Here is a 26,028-nt window from a genome sequence, read left to right on the forward strand (position 1 = left end):
ATTAAATTACGCATACTCATAATGTAAAATTGAAAAACTTATTTATTTGTTTTAAATGTATATAACGTATTTATATTACTATAAATTGCGTTGCTGCGGAGGTACTCTCGACATTTTTCTTTCTATTGTTTGTTGATTAAGCCTCTTTGCGTTAACTGCGAGCAAGATGAAGGCAAGCGGCTTGGTGAGCATCAATTTTTTGCGAGTTTTGTGATAATTCTTGAATTATGAAGTGAAATCTAGCTACTGTATGCAGTGTAAAGCGAAGGAAATTGAGTGATATACGAAAATTTTTGCCGTGAGATTGTATTATCAGCCAAACTTTACAGGATGTGTCCACGTGTTGCCATACGAATGCTAAGCCTAGATACACCGATATTTGTTTCCAAGCAGACTTCGTTTCCTTCCTTTTGGTTTATTTCAGAAATTTCTATTTCATTGCGGTGCCGTATGTGTGAGGTAACAGAAAAGAGCATCTGTGCACGGCTGGGAAACATCGTATCTGCACCTCATTGACGCCGGTTTAGATGAGCGCTTTCGTACTCTTAGTCTTGAGCAAAGTTAAATAAGACCCACGAGGTCATTTGCAACAGTTGCATGCAGTTTTTGTGAAACGACACATCTTTTTCTAGCATTGTTAAAGTAGTGCGGCGATTTCACTGACAGCCGAGCGTGGTTTGTCCAGCTGTGCCTAAGAGTTGGGCAACGCATTGGCACAACTGATACCCGTGCGAAGGTTAGTTATAAGCAACATCCGTTATGCTGGTAGCCGGAAGGATCACTCGTTTAAAATCCCGCCACTTGAATCCATCGCGTGTGTAACCCGTTGTTCTCTTTGCTTGTTGTGTGCTTACAAATGGAAGGATCAGAAACAGGTACTGTCTGTTAGCAGTTACTATTTACGCTTCCGTAGGCCATATTTTATTTGTATATAGACTTTTACCTTTCTTATTTTTTGCAGCTCAAGCAGTATGAAATCATCGGGCGGCATCTGCCTACCGCCAAGAATAAGTACCCCTCGCTGTACAAGATGATGATATTTGCACCCGACAAAGTAGTCGCAAAGTCCCGGTACTGGTACTTCACTCGGAAGTTGAAGAAGATGAAGAAAACCAACTCCGAGATCGTGTCCCTGCGTCGGGTGAGTCTCAAATCATTTTACATCAGACCGTGTGTCTAACTTACGATTGCGCTGTGCGCCACCTAAACCCATTCGAGGCCAGCAAATGCCTCGATTGGTCAGAAGTGACGCTAGAGCAACACAGCAAAAGTCGCATGCATTTCCGCGCTTCATTCTACGGCTTAAGCTTTGAACTCTTTGCGCACATCTTGCTTTACTCTTTCTGTACGAGCCTGGCAACGCTGTTGGTTAAAGGGACAGTCTACTGTACTGCTTCTTCGGAAAGCTCCTTCCCCATATAAACGAGTATCTGGCTATGGAATTCAGAAACATGGCAGAAACTCATTTATATCTTAGTCTTATTTCTCTTCAGCAGTAGTTCACATCTGCAAAAACTTAACATTGCGTACATGACATACAATTAGTATAGTAACTCAACTCAGTGCCATGAATGCAACTGCCGCTCCGATTAGGTCGTGTGCAGAAAGTGTCTATAACTAAGATGCACAGATTTTGTTCAGAATAGCTTGAACTAGAATATAAATAAACTCTGTGGTACAACTACTGCAGACACTAACAACCGCCTATTCTCATAGCAGTGCTGCTACAAGTATGGCAGCATCTTTGGTTGCGTGGTTTTTTGTTTTGAATGCATTTCAAAAGCGAATGAAGATTAAAGAATAAAAGTAGCTGTAATTTATTGAAAGAGAAACGGAGTAGACTGAACAGCAGTACCTGTTCATATGATGCTGTGGCATAGCCATAAAATGTATATTCATTTCAGAGGATCCAAACAGTTAATGTGTTAGTAGCAATGAAAGGACACAATATGGCGTCACCATCTGCTAAAACCCGACTTTGCTGGTTAATTTAAAATATAAATTCCTGATTAAACCGTGAGTTCTTTCCCGAGTACTGCCACCAAGTGGCATGATTTACCAGAATACGGCAAAATTTGTATACTAGTCTCCAGAAGTAGACTACCCCTTTAAGTTGCATGCTTCTTGCTGCTGCTTGCAATGCTCAGCTGGCGTGCGCGGTTGGACTCATTACTGCACAACGTCCATGCTTTGCTGCCATTTCTCCCAATGATTTTTTTTTTTTTTTATTGCAAAAGCAATACTATGCCACGTCTAACCGCTCGTCGCTGTGTGCCGTGTCCGTGGTCCCTCATAAAAAAGTCAGCCTGCCATGACGTTTGAATTCACGTTACCCCTATGCCACGGGCAGGAGCTGCCAACATGGGTTGCTCCTTTTATACGGGAAGGTGATATCAGGATCAGCCTGCCAGAACACTTTGCATTCTCGTTACCCCTACGACACGCAGGCACGTATTGGAATAATGTAGCAGGCAAAAGAAGCTTTCGCAATTCAGCTAGGGTTAACCAGAGCTAAACCACAAATAATTTTTTTGTTCCTCCATCTTCATACTGGAAACGCCGAAATACTGCCTTAAGTCTTCACAAATTGGTGTTGGCACAAGCAGCATGGCAGGGAACTAATGTAGTACGTAAACACGTATAACAACTCTGGCACAGGTTTTGGCAATAGGAAGCTTTGTGTGCAGGTGCCTAAACTAGTTCCCTTGTCACACTAGCAAATTAAATGTCATTTGAATCGAATAGCGTTATTCGGCTGCTACAGCACATTTAATATCATTCGGTTTGAATGATTCATTTTCTAATGAGTTTGGGAAACTTGGTCAATCTAGAGTTGAATGCATACTCTGACAGAAACAAGTAACATGGAAAAGCAAAGTATACACTAGCTAAGCTTAAGTGTAAACATTCTGGCATGAAACTTCATATCGCAGGCTGTTATGGAATGCCATTGATGTTATTCACAGCAGCGACTGTGCTATGTCTGCGAGTGTTGATCATTCTTGGTCCTGTGTTCCTTGCTGGCCTCTTCTTCACTAGCATTTATCTCAGAAGTATTTAAATCTGTAACTGAGTACTTAACCTTTTGGGCACTTAGCCCTCCACTACGTTGTCTCATAGGCTCCATCGCTTTGGGACGGTAAACCCTAGATCAAACCAAAACATTAGAGGGTCCCTTCAGATGTGTCTTAAGAGGGGAATGGCAAAAGCCTACCCTTCCTCTCCTATCGTTTGTCTCTTATCGGCGTTCGTTTCAGTGCTACATATAATTGGCTTACAGGAAAGGAAAGGTGCAGTGTCACACTATCTCTGGCAAGTGTGAGTTTGGACGGTACACCATCGTTCCTGTCGTGTGGCGTTCCTTGGTGTGCCTTCGAGTGTGGGATTGCAGATGGCAGGAACGCTAGACAAGAACATATATATTGGAATATGACAGATCTCGCACACGGGATTTCGTTCCATGAGCCTAGAAAGGCTTTTGCCTGAAAACAGCTTTACGAACCCTGCCCATTAGTGGTAAGATTTAAAGGGAAAAAGGTCATTTCTGCCTCTCCTGTAATCGAGAGTAGGTGTAAGGATCACATGGTTATAAGCATAGAACATTGGTTGTAGATGGTACAAGCCACGATCTTGAAATGGGTATAGTGCACACCACAGCCCAAGTTCCTGCTAACAAGCAGCGCGCTCATTTGTTCTCCTAGGTGCTTCTTTTCAAGTCAAAGTGATTGCCTGCCCTTGTGTGGCCTCAGGTAGGCAGTTGCGCTCCGTGGCAGCCTTGTTACCTTCTTGAGCACCCATATAATCGTGGCATTGTTGACGGGCGGGCAATTTTCTGCTGTGGCTTAAAATTTGCAAAGCGATCGCTTTCCGCAAGTCGTTTCCTACCTCTCCTTTCAATAGGCTCCATTGCTCGGCTTTAACAGTTCTGGCGACGGTGGCAATAAGGTGCAGGAATTGTGCAGATGTGTACGCTGCCACAGCATGAAACGCTGGCCGGACTAGAGCGCACTAGAAGCAGCCTGTTCGAATGTTTGCCAAGAGTCAGCCGTTCACTAAAGAGAGAAACACCATGAGTTGACAGTGCCAGTATTGACTGCAAATACCTGAACGCTTCTCGAGCTGCTGCGTGCTGCCTCGACCGCCGGTATCTGGTGGTGTTTACGCGCCTGTTTAGCACTGTGGGGGAGTCCACGGAAGCTCGAGAGACCGAACTCATCTAGTGAAATGTCATTCGGTGCCCGGATGATGGCTCAAGTTTTATTTCGACGTCAGCTAAAGGTTGCCGAAGAACGGGACCTAAAAGCATGTTGGTTCTGGTCCTTATTTGGTAGAATTGCTCAAGCTCTTTTAACCTTCCAGCCTTTTTTTTTAGCATTCCTTTCAAAAGTTTTCTACTTTGCATGCGAATGCTCTTTTGCGGGGTGCTCTCTGAAGTGTCTTGCTTATTGATGGTGCCTTCGACTGGTTGCTCTGACCCTGTGTCTTGAAAGTGCCTCCCACCTGCAAGCATTCTTCGATAACTATCTAATCTCTGGCCCATATTAAAAACAAATTCTATGACATGAACTGATTGTCTTGTAGCTGAAGCTTTGTACTGTTCTTGCATGGCTTAGCCAGGCCATATTACAGCTGCTGTAACTCCAATATGCTTTCTGTAGGCAACATCTGCTTGTTTAGATTTTCATGAATATTGAGCATCGCAGGTATTAAAGTGATGTTGATATATCTTCATATATTGAACTTGAATTGCTGCATGTTCTACACGGAACATTTTGTAAATGTTGTCTTCCTGTTCCTTGGCCAGATTTATGACAAGACTCCGACAAAGGTGAAGAACTTTGGCGTGTGGCTGCGCTACAACTCGCGCAGTGGCACCCACAACATGTACCGGGAGTACCGGGACATGACTGTGTCAGCTGCTGTCACGCAGTGCTGTGAGTACTCCTGCACAACTTGCTTGAGGGGGAAGTGTTGCATCTGGCCTTCTATCTCTTTTTTTTTTTTTTTTCTCATCCTTATGTGTGCTACTGTCACATTGAAAGCTAGCTGGGATAGCAGACCAATTCTGGACCACTGGAGTGCTGTCCTGCTACTGTTCCCTTGAATGTGTTCTCCATTGTTCTGTTTAAGAACAGGGCAGAGGCTGATTTCAGCAACACTGCCAATTTATTTGAATACATTATAAGCTACAAAAGGGAAACGCAGGCAGTGTGTTGAAGCTGAATGCAGAAAGGGTTTAGCCATTAAAAGCTTGCAATGTGGGGGTAACTTCTGAGGAAGGTTTCGGAGTGCATGGTGTTGCTTAGGTTCACTAAATCTGTCTTAACCAGCCAACATGAAATTTTGCCTAAAAAAAGTTACCTTGTATGGCTGAATCTTGGTGCTACTCGATGATTGGGCAGCACAGAACATATTCCTGGTTGGGGAGCTTTCTGCTGTGCCATTTCTTAACCGCTTCATTTGAAATTTGAATCCTCTTGAACGGCCAGGACCGTTGTCAGCGAATGTGTACCGCCAGCCTTTCATTTTCTTTTTGAGGTTTATTGGCATTAAGCTAAGACATTCGATATCATATGTGTTCTCCTTGTAGTGCGCCATGTACCGTTTACCAGCCTGGGCCCTGACATCAGTCCGGGCTGGTCAGAAATGTGCGCTAAAGGCAATGAAGCCCTCATCGCGTGCACGTTCACCAGCAATGCGAACACTGCACTGAACAGTGGGCTCACAAAGGCAGCATGTTTGGCTTTGTCAGAGTTGCAAGAGTTGTTCGAAGTATACATAGAGGTCACACAAAGTTCTTTAAAGGGCAACTGTGGTAGTTCTATTTCTTGTTTGAGCCCCTTCTCGTCGCCTCAATAGACCACTTTCAAATGCCAAGTGAAACCAGTTAAAAAAAGAGACGATAGCAAACCATAACCCACTCCGCAGTCAAGGACAGTGCTTTATATGGTAGTGGCGACAATGAGCATTACTAGGATAGAATTTATAATGAGGGACCAACTACAAATGGTGACAAAATTATAAGTCCCTTCATGACATGCCCGTGATTGAACGCATTTTGTTGATGAAATCGCACAGGGTAGCGAGTAATACAGCATAGACTTCTTATAACATAGTTGGCGACAAACGGTGTGCGCGTGGAGTGTTCACTTGTGTTGTGCCCTATATACCGAATGTGCTGTGCCATGCAGGCAAGCCCAGTGCGCCACAGGAAAGTGCACTCACTTGCTGTTATGTGCTTTCAGCGAGTTCAAAACTGTACTATAGATGGTACTTCGCTTCACTTGACCGCATAAGTGGTGCAACTTTACATGAGTTCTATGGAGGTAGGCAGACCGGTGGCCGGCAAAAATAGCGTTGTATTTGGTCCCACACTGTAAGTGGTTACGTAGCAAGTGGTCTCCACTGTACTTGTGAGGGAGGTTCATTGCGTCAACATGCCGCATTACGCATAGCAGCCATATAAACTGATGCCACTGAAATAGCAAGCTTTAATATCTATGAGAGAATGAGTGAAGAACCTTCAGTACGTTTTATTAGATCATGGTTACTTCGAAAAATTTGGCATTTAATGTGTCTACTCTGAAGTATGAAGCTGGGATACCACTGTGTGATATCCTTCTGCTCTACATGCATTTATGCGAGAATTCATAGAGGTATTCTTTGCAACTCAAGCTGGGATGCTCTCAATTCATAAGTCATGGGGGCTGAGTAAATATTTGGTTACACTCACCACAGCCGATTTATGTTTGCTTGAATGTAGAGCCCCAATTTAGAGTTTGTTCCTTTGTTGCTAATGCATTACCATATTTGCGCAATTTTTAACGCGCCCCCGATTGTAAACGCGCAGTAATATTTCACGCTTGGAAACTGCGAAAATAACTTGGCGCTGATTCTACCGCACACAAGAAATAATGCAGCGGACAAGCATCTGGAAGTTTCTTAAAACATTTAATGGAGCAAAATGGAACGCACAAACGCAACCACAAGGCGTGGGCGTCATAAGCTACTTGCCGTCAGAGTCAGAAGAATGCTTTTTCTCACTGTCCATCGACCACAAAAGGTTGTCTTCAGTATTGGAAATCGCACACGCCTTGAATTCATCTTGCTGTGTTCCCGAGCGTCGCTCTTTTGAGACCGCGTGAGGGCCCGCTCACGATCAGTCAGTCTCTGCATGTTGTGCGTACGGTGCGCATGTAATCCTTTACGGGCTTATTTAAGCCATGATACCATGGTTTAAGCACACATCGAGCTTCTGGACAAACCCATAACAGAAAAACGGAGGCGGCGCACCGGAACACAGTGGAGTGCACCGGAAGCTCTTGGATTGGATTGGTACTGAGGCTTGCCTTCTTTACCAGGTGATGGGAGTCTGTCCCGCCACCTCACCGGATGGCTGATACCGATGGCAATGTGGCTGGCCATGGTTTGAGCTGCCTTGTTTCAGGTTTTGAGGCTTTTCAGTTTTGAGTCCAGTTGTAACGCGCATGTATTTTTAAATGGCTATTTTTGGAAAAAAAGGCGCGTGTTAGAACAGTGCAAATATGGTAACAACGTTGCTGATGTACATTCTAGTGCAGGATTCAGCAGGCAGTTGCCTTTTGAAGACCTCGACAGTATGAATCGTACAGGGTTGAGAAAAGGTTTGCATTTGAAAATTCGTGCAGATCTCTTTACGACTGAAGGTATTTGTTTTTGACTACGCGGCGCACTAGCCACAGTTGTGCTTCTTTGCTCACTGGCAATTGTGTAGTTAACGATGTATGGGCAGTTTTTGAGGTTGCGGCTCATGCATTTGTATCGTTCATAGTAGCACAGGATTATCTGGAACATTCAAACGTTTGCACAGTGTACTCCAGCCAAGAAGCTTATCCTATTCATATCGTCTCGAAATTGATGTCGCCAAGACTTGCTTGTGTTATCAAGATTTTGTTTATCAAGTTGTTTACCGATGCCTAAATGTTCCTTGTGCTTTTAGCGGAACCATTAGTGGTCTCAGTTCAGCATTTTAAAGTTGTGGTCTCTCTCATATAGGATCAAGCAGTGCACAAGTCAGCAACTGCAACAAATACAGTACAGTGTCAGCTGTACGAATCTCAAGTGATAGCAGGGAAGTTTGTCTTTAAAACGAACAAAAATAGGGAGGTAGAACATAAGGAAGGCATTTGCATGGGTCTGTTTACAGTCACATGACCTCAACTAGCGACATTAGTGGTATGCGGGCCGCGTGTTTCCGCTAACTTCTCGCGGCACGTATAGCATGGCAGAAGACTGCAATGTCAGCGAAATGTTGACTGCACACGACCGCGGACTGCTCCATATGCATACAGCGCGACTATCGATGGGGGATTAAACGATGTGCAGGTCATGCACTGCTGCCAGTTGGTCGCGGTGTGTACAATGCGACTGGTAATTGTCACGCTGGCAACGTGTGGGCCACGTGCGCCGCAAACCGCTTGTGCATACAGCATGGCTAGTGATGGTGGAATCAAACTTGTGCGGGCAGTGCATAGTGCTCAAGACTGTGGTCGCGGTTTGCGCGTTCGTGTTATCCGTAGTGTTTAACGTCCGCTGACCTAGCGCGAGTGGTTCATCCAGTACCACTGCCTGTTCCATCACTTTCTACTTGGTCACAATATATTACTGAAATTCCTAATGGGAAGTGCTGCTGCTAGTGGTGCATAGAATGAAGTTTTCACTGTGGTGCCATTTTTGGTTGCAGATCGTGACATGGGTGCTCGACACAGTGCACGGGCTTCTTCAATTCAAATTATCCGCGTTGAGGAGATCCCAGCCGCCAAGTGCCGTAGGCCACATGTCAAACAGTTCCATGTAAGCATCATTGGCACAGAACTGTTCTTGCCAATTTCATTGGGTTCTCTCTTCTGCAGTGTGAAATACGCTATGAGAGCATTTTCACAAGGGTTGGTTATGCATGTTGTTGATTTCATTGGATATACTAAGTTGTGGAAACTTGGATTACGATGCAGAGAACGGCCTGTAATCAAAGGAGACAAAATTATTTTTCTGGCTCGAATGTCTCTAACATCTAGTTATCTAGTTTGCCTTGCTTCAGACATAGCTTACACGGGAAAGGATTTATTGAGCTGCAGAAATCATTCTTCGTGCAGTATGTGAACTTTCCATGTTAATGCACTAAAGTTGCTGCAGTGGAATTGCTGTGTAGCGACCCATTATGTGTTGAATTGCGCCATGTACCGTTTGCCAGCTTGGACCTTTCCTCAGTCCTGGTTGGCCAGAAATGGGCGCTAAAGGAAGCAAGCTCTTGTCGCATGCACGTTCACTGTTATCGTGAACATAGCACTGAACCATGTAGCTTACAAAGGCTGTGTGATTTCAAAAACTTCTTGAATGTACGGTCGCTCGTGGTGCAGATTTAGGTTGTAGTGAATGGTTTGTGCTTGGTCAGAGACGGCAGTGGTTAGTAGTCACACCCATCTGTGATGAACATGCATGTTGCCAAGTGCCAATTTTTTTTGTTTCAAAGTATGCTGCGCTGTGAGTGGATTAAGCACGCCTGTCTGTCTCGCATAAAGCTGACTTCTGTGTTATGCTCATATTAGCCTCAGCTAGAAGCATGAACACTGCAGTACAGGTGGCGGCTACAGTCACATCTCGATATAACAGTCTCGTGGGACCGTTAAAAACCATTCATTATGTTGAAATATGCCGTTGTGAGCCAGTGGTTCAACATAGGTATGAAAATGACTTACCTTGGCATTAGGCGCATGTGCAGACTAGCAAAATCTCAAATGAAAATGTTACACTAACTTCAAATCTACTTTATTTGAAAAAAAAATTACTTTCTTCTGCTGCGTGCTGCACATCGACAGACTAAAAGCTATCGACAGCTTCCACTTTGCAGAACACGTCATCTGGTAGTTACTGCACCGAACTATGAACATGCGGACTTTGTTCATGCACAATAAAACATCAGAGTTCGCTGCGACCTCATCTTTAGTGTTCACTGAAGTTTGACAATTTTCCTGTGGGCAGAGACTGATTTGCCTTTTTCCTGCGTCGATTTATTCTTGAATGTGGCCACTTATTCCTGCAGCGAAAACTGCTTTAGCTTTTTGGTGCCATCGCTGCCTGCTTTCATTGCTGGATCTCTCAAGATCATGTGCGACAGAAATGCCTGCCCACATGCACAAATGGAATAAGGGACGCGAATTATAAAAAAAAGGCAGGTGGCCAAGCCTGCTGGCTACCGCGTATTAAACCACAGATTTCTGGCGACACTGTAGTTATAGCCCACAGCATTCACTCAGAAATGGCGGTTTCAGTTTCACGCAAGAGTTGCGGCGCTGTTCATTTTAGCCGAATTCGTAATACTACTAATGTATATGTTATTCTGAAATATGCACTGTATTGCAATTCATAGTTCTGAAATATTTTTTAATTGAGAATTCGTTTAGCAACGAGGTTGACTATTTGTAAAAAATCGCTAATTTGGTCTTGCATTTCTGCAGCGCTCGGCAATTGTCAGAATGTTGCCTTCGCCAACAAGCACAAATGTCCAGTGGAGGTCCAGTGGTGAAGTGTTCATAATTTTCACCAAGATTACCAAGCTTCCGAAGTGCTGCGTAGCCATTTGCAGTGCTTCTGAAGTGTAGAGAAAACATGGGGCTAAACAAATTAGTCTATGTTAGTGGGTGGCATTCGTTTGTGTTGGTGTAAAAATGGTAAGAGCGGCTTTCACGTCCTTCACAATGCTTGTATATAACACGTGCCCACTCTGAAGTTTTTGCAACTGGCAGAAAGCTGGGTGATGGCCACTACTTCATTGCCAGAGGGTTCAGTGGTGGCCCTTTTCGTCACTGCCTGTGTGGTGACGCGGATTGCCAGCACATAAGAAAGCCGAGCTGATTTGGTTTTGTTATATATTATTTGCAGGATAGCAAGCTGAAGTTCCCCATGCCGTCGAGGATCAGCCGGAACTTCCACTCGCCCCGGTTCACAACTGTGCGACCGCAGGCGAAGTTCTAAAAACTGGCAGCATCTGCAAGGACAAAATACACTGTTGCTCTGTCTGTCTCATTTGTGTGATTTGTTGAACCACCTATCCATCTGGCCACCTTGGCTGTTGCCTCCCTCACACTCGCTTCTGAATGGCCGATGACAAAAGTTCTGCTGTAAACCAAGCTGCACACATACTGTGTCCCCAATGCTGCAGCTACACACGTGTGTGAGGCGGTTCATTTCAATAAATTTGGTGGTTGGCCCTTGCTGTACAGAATTTGTATCGTGGCAACGCCAGGCCTCTGATGTACGATTCCTGTAGAGCCCTGCCATAACCTAATTGGAGGCGAGAGATGTTTTTCATTTCATTTTTGAAATTTTGAAAGGTTGATATTCTTGACATGCATGCACAACTGATTGGTCTGGAGAGGGAGGACGTGGCAGGAGCTGCACTCATTGGAGGAAACTGACAAATTGTGAGGTTTAAGTTCCGCAGTTTAGAATATTTTTATGCTACCTTCTCTGTTTTTGCGAATTTAGAGGCTCTACGTCGTCACCAAATGTCTGTTAGCATCGCTATTCACTATCACCACCCACTGCATTGTGAGGGCACTTGCAACCATGCATAAAGTTATTGTTCTGGCTGCAAAATGCATATCCATCGCGTCAACACGCAGACCGCATGATGCCCCGTCCTTTTGCTCAGTCTGGTGCTACAACATAGGAAAAAACTCGGTCGAATCCCTGCTGCAGCGTCCACTTTTTGATGGATGTGAAAAGCGAAGCGTCTGTGCATTGTACTACGTCAGTGCAATTTCCGGAGCTCTTCACTGCGGCAACTGTCTTTTTGAAATTTTAAACTGTACAGACAAAACAACATGGAAATATCATTGTAACCTTTAAAATCTGTCTACAGTTGCGTTTTTGCCTAATGGTTTCATAACTTGCCTTCGGCTATGTTTTTTTACAGACTAGCATTCCTTTGCAAGCACTCATTTTAGTGGTGTACCTGTATTTGTGAAATGTGTGCATAACTGCTGATAAGTCATGCTCAGGTATACATAAGTGGCAAAACTGATTAACAGTGTAATACTGCAAAAAAAAAAAAAAAAACTTCTGCAAAATGTACCTAAACAACTGTGCTGAAATTGAAGTTCATAGACTTCAGCTCTTTATATGAGGTGCAAGGATTGCATTATCGTCAAATTAATCTTACTGTGGATGCACATGATTAATCATGTCTACATCATGAAACCCTTGAGTACAAAAGAAAGTGCTCAATTTTTCAACATTTATGGCATTTTTGGAAATCGAGGGTTATAGAATCCTGCCCAAAACATCATCTAGCGTGTTAATACATAGAAGAGCTAGTGAGGCAAGATGACTGGCCTACATGAGTGAAATGTCTGCACTGTCAATCATGGGGCAGCTAGAAGTGCCGAAAGACTTCCAACACTACTTCAAATGGTTCCAGCTCTGCATTAGACTAGATATTGGTAACCAAGGAGCTTGCGCAAAAAAAAAAGGTTCGCTGCTGCTTCACTGTAAGTGGGTAGCGCATTTGTGTGAAGTACAGTGCAGCAATTAGTATGAACATGGCCAGTACTTTGTGTGTTCATTCCACATTTAAATTTGTGTTAACATGTAGGTCGTACATTCATGGTAGGCATGCTACATATTGGAGTGCTGCAGGAGGTATGCGATGGCTTTGAAAGTAAAGCGGCACTCTTGAGCGAGTTCTTATTTCACCGTCTCTGTGATGCTGTTACGGTGCATAATTCACAATGGCCCTGCTGCAATGCTAGAGTGGTTTGGGCACTATTGAATCCATGTACTTGAGATCGAATCCCGGCTGTTTATCAATGGAGGCAGAAAGCTAGCTGACCATCTATTGTGCGATGCAGTGCACAAAAGAACCCCAGGTGGTCGAAATTTCTCAAGTATACTGTAGGGCCAGTCGGTCAGACATTAGCTCAACGAACAATGTAGCGTTTTTTGTTGAGCTAAGGTTGAAATTTCCGGAGCCCTCCACTAAGGCATATTTCATAGCCAGAGTTTCTTGGGACGTTAAACCCCATAAACCAAACCAACGTAATTCACAATGATAAAAATGGTACACAACGGCTATGATGGGCACTAAGTGCTTGGTGGGTTATTTGGAAACTAGTTGCAACAGATGTTCCACTCTTTGCCCTCTGGGCTGTTGTGTGCTCACGACGTCGGAACGCGTGGAAGCTGCAGCATAATCGGTTTGCAACAGCCCAGAGAGGAGGTGTTTTGACATCCTTCTCGCCCGATGAGTGGAGGTGTTCATACAACAAATTGTGGGTGTGCGCACATATGAAATAACTCCGAACTAGCACAATGCATAAACCGGTGGGGAAACACCACTCCTTTGCTTCAGTCGCAAACTTAATATTTTTGCATTATAAGTTGCCCAAATTATATGCATAATAAAATGCACATTTCTGTAATGGTATATTTATGAGGTATGTTTACTTAGTAAAGTTTTCTCGTTTAAATTTCTGTGGCGAATATAAGGGGCTCATTTTTAGTCTAGAGGTGTGCGACTGAAATTTCAAATACGAACTGAATATGTTTACTTGGAAAAATTAATACTATGCAGAATTTTCCCAATTCACCGCAGTTTCACCACACTGTGCGCTTCACTGCAGTAATTGATTGCATGTACTGCGCAGTGAAGCACCCTCAAAATGCTGCGAGGCCATTTTGTGAATAGAAACCAATTGCACTGTGAAAAGGGCAGTGGAGGCCTTCTCGACAGTGTTTCCAAATAAAACACTTGAATCTCCGAAAAATCATCTCAAGTGCAGACAACCATCGTGCAGGTGTTCATCATATAAAATTGCTGCGATAGAAACTGCTTTGGGTAGTTTTTGAGACCCGTATGATAATTCGAGCTTTCAATCTTTTTTCCTGTCCCTCTACGGCCGAATTCACTAAAGTTTCTTTTCAGCAGCGATATGACAGCTCTACATTTAATTTTAATCGAATGCGCATCATGACATAAGATGAACGCTGTTTGCTATTTTTAAATCTCAGCACTGATCAGCTATTCGATTCAATATTCAAAGATATTTTTGTAGCGAAAGGGTAATGAAAACAATTTCGCAGTGCCTGTTCAAGGCCACAACTGTGCATGCACTGTAACCACTGCAACCAGCTGTGCTATTCCACAGGTGTTCTACTGTTTTGCAGACTCGTTGCATCACGTGAAAGGAGGGTAGAGACATCCCAGCAGATCTGTGCTGGATGGAAGGGTATTTTCTGACTGAGTGAAGCAGGAAAACATCTGCCGGCCTCGCGTGCGCAAGGAATGAAAGTGGGTTCTGCCTAGAACGCCGGTGAACTTTGATGCATTCAACAGAATGTTAGTTGTACGTATTCGATGCAATGCTTGGCCGCCCGCACCCAAAGCTTTCGCTCCACATTCGGTTCAGCAACATTGAACCCCTCAGTTTTTTCCCATGGTATTCGATTCACATTATAAAGTTTCAATATTCGCACAAGTGCATTGGTTAGGCAAACAGTGCACATGGATGGCAGGCAAAAAAGAAAGCAGTCAAATTATGTGCATGCTCGGCAGTGTAATAAGCAACATCAGTGGGTAATTTATTAAACGACATTTATTTTGCATGTGATATAAACAACCCTTTGTCTCTTCTAAAATTGTCAGAAACAACATGATGGATTTGGTTTTTCAGCAATGAGAATGGCTGGACTATACAATCACAATTCCTAGGCTCGCTGCATCAATTCTTTGTGAGTGGGTGCACTGGGAAGTAGGCCTTTTCTTCAAACACCTTGTCGGCTATCTGGCGTTTCGTGACGTGCATCAAATTATCCATCTCTGAAAAGAAAGCCCGCAGCAAATTGATGTTCATAAGTGAGGAATAGCATTAAGAAGTAAATATGCCATCTAGGCACAGTGACGTGCATGCAAAGATGCTTCACATCATCACTTGCATTGGTTCAACCTCTGTTTGAACAATACTGTCGTTACCAAGCAGAAGGTGTAGAGTCGAGCTTGCTTTAACGAGCGTTTTTACAGCTAAAGCTAAATTTACTGGCCCCATTATGCGAAAATTCGGTCATGGGCGATGGTACCCCAAAACTACTTCTGTTGACCACAGAAACAAGTGTGACAGATACTGCTTCCTAAAGCCTTTCTAGGCTCATGGTGAAAATCTCGGGTCAGAGAGGTGTCGGCGAGATTCCGTGAGTGACTGCGCCTTTCCTTTCCTGTAAACCAATTATAGAATGCCAGTGAACTTTGATGAGTTCAGCAACAGTGGTTGTGTTCAACAAGGGGTGCGTGATGTACCCTGTGCAGCAGCAACGCTCGGGCTTTCGCATTTCTCCAGTGCAGATTCCGCAGTACTCTCGGAACTTTTATCACCCGCTACCACTACTTTTAAGAGAAGTGCTAGATTGCAAACATTGCCTTTGTAATACAAAGCCTGAAAATGCTTTTGGCATAGACTCTTCCTTAGGTAGAGGTGAAATTAATGGTGAAAATTTGTACACTAGATAATGACACAATAAAGCAAACTGGAACAGACAATGCATGCACACATACACAAAAACATGAGTTCATGGTTGCAGTAATGGTACAATACAGTTAAATATTAAGTTTGTGTCACATACCAACTTAGCAACAAAAATACACCGCGCTTCAATGGAAACATTGTGAGATAACAGCTGCTGGTACGTGTCTGCCTTTTCATGTATTCAGAACGGACAGACTTGGCACAGATTAGTACCGCGAGCTTTCGCTAATTTTGCGAGAGCTTTTACTAGATTATACTGCAGCCAGAGTCCAAGAACACTAGGAACTCGCAATTGCATATGTTTGGTCTATCAACCCCGCCACACTCTTTTCTAGCCGTAATCCCATTTTGTTGATCAAGTTTTCAATCTCCCTTGAAGTATGAATGACCGTGGTTCTACTGTACGCATTATTATACGGTGACTTGACTGTTGCTACTCATTCCGTAGCGAGCGCAAAGAAGGTCCGAAAAGCGGACAAATCAGTTGCAATGCGACCAAAATATTAGGAGCCCATACCCACTTAACTTTATGAAGTCCGAATAATCAAGCATGCACCAAAGAAAAATAAAAGGGCAGCCAATTGGAATTTATGTAGAGGAAATATAGTAGCATACATCTTTTTGACTCTAGTAGTGTGGGAATGAGGAGCACATAGGGACTTTTATTTCGTTTGTCTCTCCCTACAAGAGTAAAAGGGGTGGATCTCTCTTTCCCCATTTTGCCATTTGCCAACCGTGGTAGAGGGGCAGAGACATCATGGCCGACTGTTTTCGCCTTCATGACACTCCCTATGCTTTCACAAAATGTGATCTGAATTTTAGATTGGCGATTTGTGCAGTGCTATATTATAGCAAGCAGTATTCATATGAACAGACCTTGTTTAGTTTTGATGTCAGCTAACATATATGAATATAGTACTATTGTGTCTGCTGCAATGTACTGTGTCTACTGCGGTTTTATTTTCCTTACGTCTCACCAACTGGCCTACACATCTACCCTGCTAAGTACTATTGCACTTCCATGCTAAGAAAATGATCACACAGCATACACTCTCATTCCTGTAATGCAGGGTTTTGTATGCAAGCCTGTAGTGCTCAATATGTGTGTTTATGTCAGCAAAGGTAGAAAGCATAACACAACAGATGAAGCAATGAGAAAACAAAGTCCTTCTAAAACCCATCAAACCAGGAAGACATCTAATGCTGCACAACTCACCATCAAAGATTTCGTCTTCGCAGAATTTCACTTTCTTCTTGGCATCGTGACAGAAGCAAAGGGCAAGGTCGACCTGCAAAACAATTCACCAAAGACTTTACTACAGTAAAGATACAGAATAAGAAAATTTGGCAGAAAAAAAGGTGTCCGTCCAGGCAGAACATACAGATGCAGTTGGTGATGCAAAACACGAGCATGTTGTGATGTCTTTTTTAGTGACTGCAAAACCAGCCAACAGACATTGTAATTGTCTTTCAGGTGTCTAAGTACAGACCACTGCCATTTCAATATTTGTTGTGCAGTGCCAAGGTCATCGAGCACATGACCTACCAGACTTAAAAATTTCTACCTTTGTTCTGGTGACACCCTGCTCGGCACTACTGAATATTTTTTTCTCCTTTAAGTGTTGTGTACCTTCATTGCTGTTTTAAAGTTTGACACCGGTTGGTTGCTCATCATGCCTTATTTGAAATAGAGGGATAGTAGTTATACCTTCAAACTACGAACTCCTGTAAGGAGTTGCTGCCTAGTGTTCGCCACATCTGGGGCATAATATAGTATATTACTACATGTAATACATTATCATGAGTAAAAAATGTAGCTGCCTGGAGGGTACTGCACAGAGCTTGCACAAGACATGGTTGGCCTGCCTTAAGAAACAGCCAGACTATGATGTTCTATTTATACAGTTATATCCGAGACTGTGATTTTATTAGGCTCTTCTTTCTCATCACGTCCCCCCTCCAATTGACTACTAGGCTGTAGGAGGCAGAAACTTCTAAATTTGGCGCCAAGTTTAGAGACGTCTGTCCCACGCAGTTCCATGCATTGGCCCAGCAAGCATGCCCCCAAGTTAAGTAAGTTAGCTTTTAATTGTCATGCATTAAATGTTGTTGCATTATATAGTTTGCTACAACGCATGATTATTCCACAATTACAAACATCACTCCACAGCTTCCATATTACTTCCTAACTTCACTAAAATACATTAAGGCAAACTTGACTTCCTGCTATACTGTTACTTTCTCTTTCCAATATTTTAACAGGCTTTATATATTTTTTAGAGCGATGATTCCAATAAAAGAGCTCCTGGAGAGCTCCTGTATAAAGAGTGCAGCATGTGTAGGCACTGCATAATAACAAAGCATCACTGGTGCGGAGAAGAAAAAAAAAAAAAAAAAAAAAAAAAAAAGAACCAACCTCTTTCTCGGCAAATGGCAGGCCGATGCAGTAAGACCGGGATGCACGGGCAAGAACACATGCCATAGCATAGACCTGAATCACCATGTCGGCCAAGTTGGACAGCACCATCTGGCGCTCGACCACTTCCTGCAAAATGTGGGACATCTTGCTCCAATTTTGCAGAAAGCATGCACATACTAAAACTAACACGTACACCCTCAAGCAAACAACAAGCAACAACAAGGGGTTTAACAACTAAGGCTATCAGAGATGTCACGGCTCCAGAAACTTCGACCACCTGATTCTTTTTTAATGCGCACTGACATCACACCGGTGCCTTTCTTTTCACCTCCACCGAAAAGCCACCGCTGCAGCCGGGATTCGATCCTGCAGCCTTGGAGAAAATGAAAATGAGCAGCTAACCTTGAGCACTTTCATTAGCGGCCATCATCCGAACACACAAGCTACATAGATTCTTCCTCGTATGTTCCTGGGTGCTGCATTTTCGTGGGTACTAAGTTTTCACGAGCCAGTTCCCTTCTAGTTCCCACAAAAAAAATGTTAATGTTAATGGCTGCTATCTGCAGCTGCCCCTGGAGATCCTTGTTCGTGTACATGCACTTCACAACTTGCTTCATCACTAGTCCCTTAATTTATGCTTCAATTATGTTACACATACATACTCATATTCATTAGAAAACAGTTGTGAGCTACCGCATTATGTGTAAGAGCGAGCCTTGATTTAACCAAGTCCTAGGAATAAGGGGTTCCATGTCCAACCCCCTAGTTACCCTCTGTAAACCTGCCACCAACTCGGTCATGTCAAGCGGTCTCGTGACATTTCACAACCTGCCGACCAATCAGAGTATGGCCATGCCAGTGACCCCAACCAACGGCTGATTTTCTGCAGAACGGGGACCTAAGCGTCGTCATGTAAACATGTGCAACACAAACCTGGCTGTTAAATCACAGCGGTAATGGTGTTCTGGGGGGCGATGTATATGAAAACAACTGTGTAGTCCGTGCCTACGGATAATGTGCAAATGGCAAAATTTCAGCTTTTAAACAGATACAGCCCACGTACTGTGCACCAGAAATTACGGTAATCACAAAGACCACCAAAATTTATCCTTGACCTCTTACAGCACCAAAAGCTTGGACTATTTCAGCTGAAGTAGTCCTGGAAAAGTTGAACTTAAGGCTGCAGATAAGACTGACTATCCTGCCATCTAAGTCATTGGAAGATATAAAATTTTCCCTACGGCCTTACATAAAAAAAAGCAATGGGTTCCAATGTGGTCAACAGAAAATAAGAAAAGTAAATGACAAGCAGAAATGACAATCGAGCTGAGAACTGGAAGCTAGCCTTTAACTTTTAGTTTGTATTAGTAGTACTACTTTTTGCAGCATTGCATGCGAAAATGAGAAGGAATGAGAAAGTGGCCTTAACTGGAAACTTTGGGGCCTTTTTGAACTGCTATGAATTAATGACTACAGAATCGAGCTCCCTTTTCAATGCAATGTGTCATTTTTTGCAACATATCGCGACAAATAATTTTAGAACAGTGAAAAAACATAAAAGCCTTGGTTCGGCCAACGTGGTTAATGTGTGGGTAATGTTTACGACTTCACAAATGCCACGCTGCTGCCAAATTTGTGAACGGAAGGATAGCTTGCAACAAAAGTTTTACTAAGATAAGAGAACATCAAAAAGCTCCCAAAGTTTCCCTTTACTGATGAACAAAAGTGGTACCAGCATGTAGATAGGAAGGAAGACTTGGAGAAAGGGAAAGAAAAGGATAGAGAGAGAAAAAAAAAGTGGCTTAAGAGATAAAAATGAGAAGTCTACATTGATTCTATGAGATGCACGCGAAAAAAGAAACATGTCTGAAGTTTTTTGGTTTGGTTTGTGGGGTTTAAAGTCCCAAATCGACTCGGGCTATGAGAGACGCTGTAGTGGAGGACGCCGGGAATTTCGACCACTTGTGGTTCTGTAACGTGCACTGACATCGCACAGTACACGGGCGCCTGGCTTTTCGCCTCTATTAAAAAGCGGCCGTCGAGGCCGGGATTCGATCCCGCATACTTGGGAACATCAAACACCCTAATCACTGCGCCACCCCGGTAGGGTTAAAGGTTTTCCTAGTAACCGAATAATCAAAGTTTCATAGCTAGTTGCTCCTTCAGATGTGAGGCATAAAGCCAAATGTAATTTGATCTGTCCTGTTTAATAGCAGATTACAGCACAGATAATGCACAGAGCGATCCAATGCACACATTTATAACATACCTTGCCATAGCGCTGAAGCACCATTTCTACTGCATACTTGACGCGCTTCACGCAGTACTCAAGCGTGTCCGCTCCTCCCTGCAGAAAGAAAGCAGCTTAAGAATATTAAAAGGCCAGCATTGCATCCCAGTGACCTCTGCAATGCATGCTCTCATCACTCCACCGGTTATGAGTCATACATAAGCACTCCTACAGCACAGATGATCTAATGATGTAATGTTTGTGCCGAGTTGCAGTATTCCACTCTCTTTACACAAGAAAGAAAGAGCGATCTTACAAACCATCTACACTACTTGACCTTGAAAAACGAAGATAGGCTGTATCAAGAGCATGACTTCTTCTATATGTACGCATTCAAACAACAGCACACTCCTCAGTGCATTATCACACTACGACTACAACCTATGGACTCCATCTCTGCAGTTAAATACAGACCCCTCAAAATTGTATTCCTGTCTGTTCAGAGCAGAAAAGCTTTGGCTGGGGAATCGACAATTGAACGAACATGCCTGTCCGTATTCCTGTACGACAGCATAAATGGTGACATTTATTGTCATATACATGTTGTCCACCTTGCACTGAACTTTTCATACATAGCTTTGTAAAGTAGCTTATTTTATCGCACTCTGAGTGTTGTTATTATTCAAGGAAGAGCTTATGAAGCTCAGCTAGTATGTCAAGGCACTACTAACTACCTGACACTAGGGCAATTTTTATTTAACAATGCAGTTCTTGTTGGCGAGATCTACACAAAGAATCTTACTGGAAAGTAACCTCTTAACCTAAGCTGCAGATCCTAGGTTTCAAAACAGTGCAGGTTACGACTCCTGGATCACTAATGGGCGCTATTTCAGGCGCTATGGGAGTGCCTGAAGCCAGCTGTGTAGAACTGCATCCCTGAGCTTATGCCTTCACCCTGCCTTTAGTTGACTGTGCCCTCAGCAACGGGCTATGGCAGACCATATGTCCCCATATGGATAGATGCCAGCAGCTAACCTTCAGTGATGGATGCAGGGCGCCGTAGAGGTGCAGGTCAAGTACTGGCTCGTCTGCGGCATCACGACGACTCTCCCACATCTTTTTCAACGCCAGCGTTGGAAAAGCCAGGGGATTCCTCAGCTTCCTGCAATTCAAACAAATTCTTGTCCATTGTTCACATTTGGCCCAAGGCCTCATTTTTTGTTTGTCACAGATCAAGTTAACCCCGACACTGTCGAGAATTTCCGGATGTTCTGCCGCCATGCCTGGCTTAGGGAGCACCGCCAAATTAAAGAAGCGAAAATTACTACAGCAGCAGCCTTTTGCTGGACACGTGCAAATTTGCGGAATTTCTCAGAAAGTGCGCTGGTAACACACTGATTACACACTGAGTTAGTGCCAAGTTCATGGACGGACTTCGCCCGTTTACACAGTGTTGGACAGCAATAAGTTGTACTCACGAAACAAGCTCTGCCAGCTGCTTCCCAGCATACTGCACTCCCATCAGAGAAATAAATAGCCGCAGAATTTCGTTTGTTCCCTGAATGAAATGGAAAAACAACATCACATTAACCCACAGAACTACTGCACAAATGCCTGTGACGCATGCAGCAACAGTGGCATATGTAGTAAATCAATTATAACTACATGTACTGTCAGGGGTGAAGCATTAGAGAAGGAGCATTATGGTATTGTAATTGCTTTAACTCTTTCGTTACCACGGCACTCTTGATTCGATCACCAGTGATCGAAAAACTCGAAGTTCAAAATTCATGCCCCCCACTGCCGTAACGGACCTGCTGTGCCATATTGCTTGTACTTCAGACACAAAATTTTTGTTTTCGGCGTGGTTTGTAATTTTTTTCGCGTGGCGGCTATTTTTCAACGCCTCTGTAGTTCCAGTTACAGTGTGGAACGCTTCCAACATAGCATCGACCTCGGGTACAGCGCTCGCTCACAGAAAAAACTGTTTCGAGGCGAATTTGTTGCCTCCGGAGCAGAGTTGTTGGATGCTATTATCAGCAGCGGTTTAAAAGATGACGTTGCATCCTCGGATTTTAATCCAAATATTATTTCTCAGGAACTACACCACGGAACGTTGGCGGCTGCGCGCACATACGTGTCAGTTTTTGCCTATCATTTGTTTGTTCTTCCTTGCAGGCCGTTCATCCTATGAAAATATGTCACGACTGACATTTCTGTCTACTGTAGTGCCTTGGCAACATATCGGAAGACGTCGTTCCGCTATCGCAAACAAGGATTTTGGCTGAGTATGACTCCGGGTATCGACCTTAGATTGACGCTCTGTAGCAGGCCTTCTGGCTGTTGGGGAGCGTAATGGATGCAGCAGCAGACTTTTTCTCTGCAGTAGTTCCAAATGCCACACGCTTGTACGCCAACAAGTATGCATTTACTATCACCGAACCACAATTTGGATTGCTCATTTTTCAGATGCTCGATTTGTCAGTCTTTTTCGAGGCACCACAATATGCCTCTTAGAGCGAAGGTATATGAGCACCTGAAAGTTCGGATGGATTGTGACTGATTGCTCGATTTTTCCAATTTTATTCACCCCGGCAGTATAGTCATTGAATGCTTTCTGAACAGACTTTTGATAAACGGAAAGCTCTGCATATTTTATTTCATTTTGTTTCTAATTTTCATATTAAGAGCTCATCACGAATATTTAGGGTAGCTATAGCTTTTTGTTTCTGAATTTTTTTCCGGCATTCTCAAAAGTGATCTCAGTTAAAACGAGGAATGGTTTAAATTACTGTTATTTAACTTTAAGTGAAAAATTGTGCTTTTAGTTTTTTTTTTCTCGGTGAGCAAAATTTATTTCAAATCGAAGGCTGAAATTAGCCTGTTTAAGGTAGTATGACGGAAAAATTTCTACTTCAAAATGTATTTGTGTCTAATGTTAGGATTTTGCAGGCAAGTTTCAAGAAAGTCAAGAAAGATTTCAAACTTTTTGTATGTTCTAGTATGTGTTTTGCTCATTTTCTTCAAGAGTTATTGTCTCGTAAATTCTTGCACTAAGTATTTGTATTAAAAGAATTGCTTTTTGATTCCGCATCATATATAAACCATTTGTACATAGTATTTTACCAATTTTTATCTCTCGTAAAACTTGCAGCAAAAAAAGCTTGTCAGAAACTTGTGAAAAACCAGCCATTTTTCCCTTGGTAACGAAAGAGTTAAACACAGCTCTTGATATGCACCCAAAAGCAGTGACAGCGGCTCGTCAACTTTAAACAGCATTTTACACATGCGGCGTCTTAGCTGCTTGCTATAAGCACGGCATTTGCCACGAGTAATTGCGGCTTTGATATGCGATTTCATCACTGCTACAAGGGCTAGCAAAAAAAAAAATCACATGCTTTACAAGCAAGCTTCATGATTTGAACCGTTGGCGTCGGTCAAACTGAAAAGCCCCTTTAGCCTTCCCCTTCACTAAACAGACAGAACACACTCGGTGCCGCCTGGCCGTCCTGCAACTCGTTTTAAAAGCAGTATCGCGCCACACGCATACGCTGTCCATTGGTGGCCTACCTCAAAGATGGACAGTATCCTTGTGTCCCGATAGTACTGCTCAAGGGGAAGCGATGTCATGAAACCCAATCCGCCGTGGATCTGAAGGCACTCGTTCACCACATACTGTGCAGCGTCCGAACTGAACACCTGTACGTCATGGAAAAAGACGAAGTTGAGCATCACAAGGCACAAATTACAGGGACATTGAGGGCACTCATTTCTTAAAAAAAAAAGTCAATTTTATGGCTCTTTCTGGGTACGGTGGTCTGGAAGCAAAAGATTCATTTATTGCTCAGAAAATTGCGTGATGGTTACACTGACAAGCACTCCGTGACCGCTGCTTCAAAGTGAATGGCGGTGATGGCGCTATGTTTGATACACCCAATTTACTTTTTGAATGGCCAGTGATGCAGGCACTTTGTACAGCGGCTTTCCATTAAGAGGGCAAGTTTGCAGCAGAACCATTCCAGTTTAGTGTAGTGTTTCCTAAAACTAATCACCCTAACACAAATTCTTCCTAAACTGATTACCCTAACACAAATTTAAGAAGTTACGTTACTTTAACTCTTTCTTTACCATAAGGAAAACAGTAAATATCTTCAAAGTCAAGCTTAGAGTTTGAGAAGCAAAAATATTTTAAGAAGCAAAAATATTTTAAGAATTTTGAAACATTCACAAACCTACTCAATTACTGCACAAAGCACTTAAGAGTGTTTAAGCTCTGACTTACCATACCACTACTTTGGCCTAAAAAAAAAGTGCTGCAGCATTGAAAAAGCTTTTTCTGAGAGGAATTACTAGAGTTCTTTTTTGTAGCGAGAGCTACACTACGCTACCCAGCCGAGAATTTCGCCGTGTGTCAGACAGGCCACTAGTGAGCATGCGTGGAAATCAGAGAGGAGCGATGGTGCGCTGTGCATGACATCAGAGCTCGTGGCCGCATGCAGACTCTACTGCCGACGCAGCAGAGACGCCCCAACAAAGGGAAGAACCCCTTGCCAAGCGGAGACACCAAGATATAGAGCGCAATAATAATAATAATAATAATAATAATAATAATAATAATAATAATAATAATAATAAACTGGTTCATAGGAAAGGCACAGTATCTGTAACACTTGCTCTGTGGACACCTGAACCGCGCTGTAATGGAAGGAAGGAAGGTGGGATAAAAAGTGGATCCGTAGTGGAGGGCTATGGAGTAATTTCGACCACCTGGGGATCTTTAACCTGCACTGACATTGCACAGCACACAGACGCCTCGCCTCTCCATTTCCCCTCTATCGAAACGCAGCTGCCAGCAGAGCGTAAAAAGCAGCGCATAGCAGCAGCAAAGAGAGAATGAGCGTAAGAAGGCAACGAGAACAGTGGAGACACCAGAACAGAGAGAGGAACGGCTTGCCGAACGGTGGTGCCAGACTGCCGAGCGTAATAGACGGAGCACAGCCGCCGAGATGGGCCCTATGGAAGAGTTAATTCAACGGGAATCAACAAAAGAGGATCTGAAGGCACGTCGTGCGACTGATCACTCTATTCGTGTTTCTGAAAGTGCATCTGCGACTTGGACACTTGAAGCGGACTTTGTGAACAATCCGTTTGGACACGTGTAGTGTGTATGAGAGACTGTGGCACCAAATGGACTTGACACCGGTGAGTAATCCAATGCATGAGACTTTGCGTTTGGAGACTCCGCCAAATCGAAATACTGTATAGACAAAATTGTGACCACTGCATGCTACTTCACAGATCATCGGGCAGTCTTCGTCTCTGTCAAGCAAGATGAATAAAAGATGTGTATACCCAATGTCTCTCAGTGCTAAACATACATGACCACAACAAGCTCAGCCAAGGAAACATACCTCTCACTACGTATCTCTCGCTACGTGTATCCTAGCATAGCTGAGCTAAGCCACTGCAATTTTTTTCCAAATAATCTTACTATTACAAGGCTTTTCTTTTTCTCTAACGATTTTTTTTTACTAGAAACTGTCAGAAAGTATGAACCCATCGACTAATGTAAGCGTCCTTTGTATTGATAGACATCTTATGAGCCCCGCCGTAGTGGTGCAGTGGTTAGGACGTTCAACTTCTGTGCCCAAGGTTGCAGGATCGAACCCCGGTTGTGGCGGCCGCTTTTCGATGGAGGCAAGAAGCAAGGCGCCCATGTGCTGTGCGATGTCAGTGAACGTTAAAGAACCCCAGGCGGTCGAAATTTCTGGAGCCCTCCACTACGACGTCTCTCATAGCCTCAGTCATTCTGGGACGTTGAAGCA

At 43.5% G+C, this 26,028-nt stretch overlaps 2 protein-coding genes across 3 annotated transcripts in view; one reads left to right on the top strand and one right to left on the bottom strand.

Moving 5' to 3' along the window:
- Positions 1–38: 38 nt before the first annotated feature.
- Positions 39–11,061, top strand: RpL18A (ribosomal protein L18A). The gene is made up of 5 exons (XM_084591409.1): positions 39–184; positions 962–1,141; positions 4,805–4,934; positions 8,723–8,832; positions 10,918–11,061. Exons 1-5 carry the CDS (start codon positions 167–169, stop codon positions 11,008–11,010), a joined length of 531 nt encoding a protein of 176 aa, XP_084447535.1. The 5' UTR covers positions 39–166; the 3' UTR covers positions 11,011–11,061.
- A 3,551-nt stretch (positions 11,062–14,612) lies between these two features.
- The window catches only part of LOC146207895 (complex I assembly factor ACAD9, mitochondrial-like), a 28,778-nt gene continuing 17,362 nt past the window's right edge, over positions 14,613–26,028 (bottom strand). For both annotated transcript variants that reach the window (XM_084591420.1, XM_084591428.1), the window contains exons 12-18: positions 23,774–23,902; positions 21,682–21,761; positions 21,239–21,365; positions 20,243–20,320; positions 17,971–18,099; positions 16,771–16,843; positions 14,613–14,854 (exon numbers count right to left, since the gene is read on the bottom strand). In XM_084591420.1, the coding sequence (XP_084447546.1) occupies positions 14,757–14,854; positions 16,771–16,843; positions 17,971–18,099; positions 20,243–20,320; positions 21,239–21,365; positions 21,682–21,761; positions 23,774–23,902 (714 nt within the window). In that variant the 3' untranslated portion in view covers positions 14,613–14,756. The remainder of the gene's footprint in view (positions 14,855–16,770; positions 16,844–17,970; positions 18,100–20,242; positions 20,321–21,238; positions 21,366–21,681; positions 21,762–23,773; positions 23,903–26,028) is intronic.

Source organism: Amblyomma maculatum, chromosome 1, assembly GCF_055883805.1.
Source record: "Amblyomma maculatum isolate TAMU_Amacu chromosome 1, ASM5588380v1, whole genome shotgun sequence".
NCBI lineage: Eukaryota > Metazoa > Arthropoda > Arachnida > Ixodida > Ixodidae > Amblyomma > Amblyomma maculatum.

What these genes read in the sequence shown, in the direction of transcription:
- RpL18A (XM_084591409.1), top strand. An exon ending in AGATCGTGTCCCTGCGTCGG is followed by an intron (nt 1,142 to 4,804) that starts GTGAGTCTCAAA and finishes TTCCTTGGCCAG; the next exon opens with ATTTATGACAAGACTCCGAC. An exon ending in AGCTGCTGTCACGCAGTGCT is followed by an intron (nt 4,935 to 8,722) that starts GTGAGTACTCCT and finishes TTTTGGTTGCAG; the next exon opens with ATCGTGACATGGGTGCTCGA.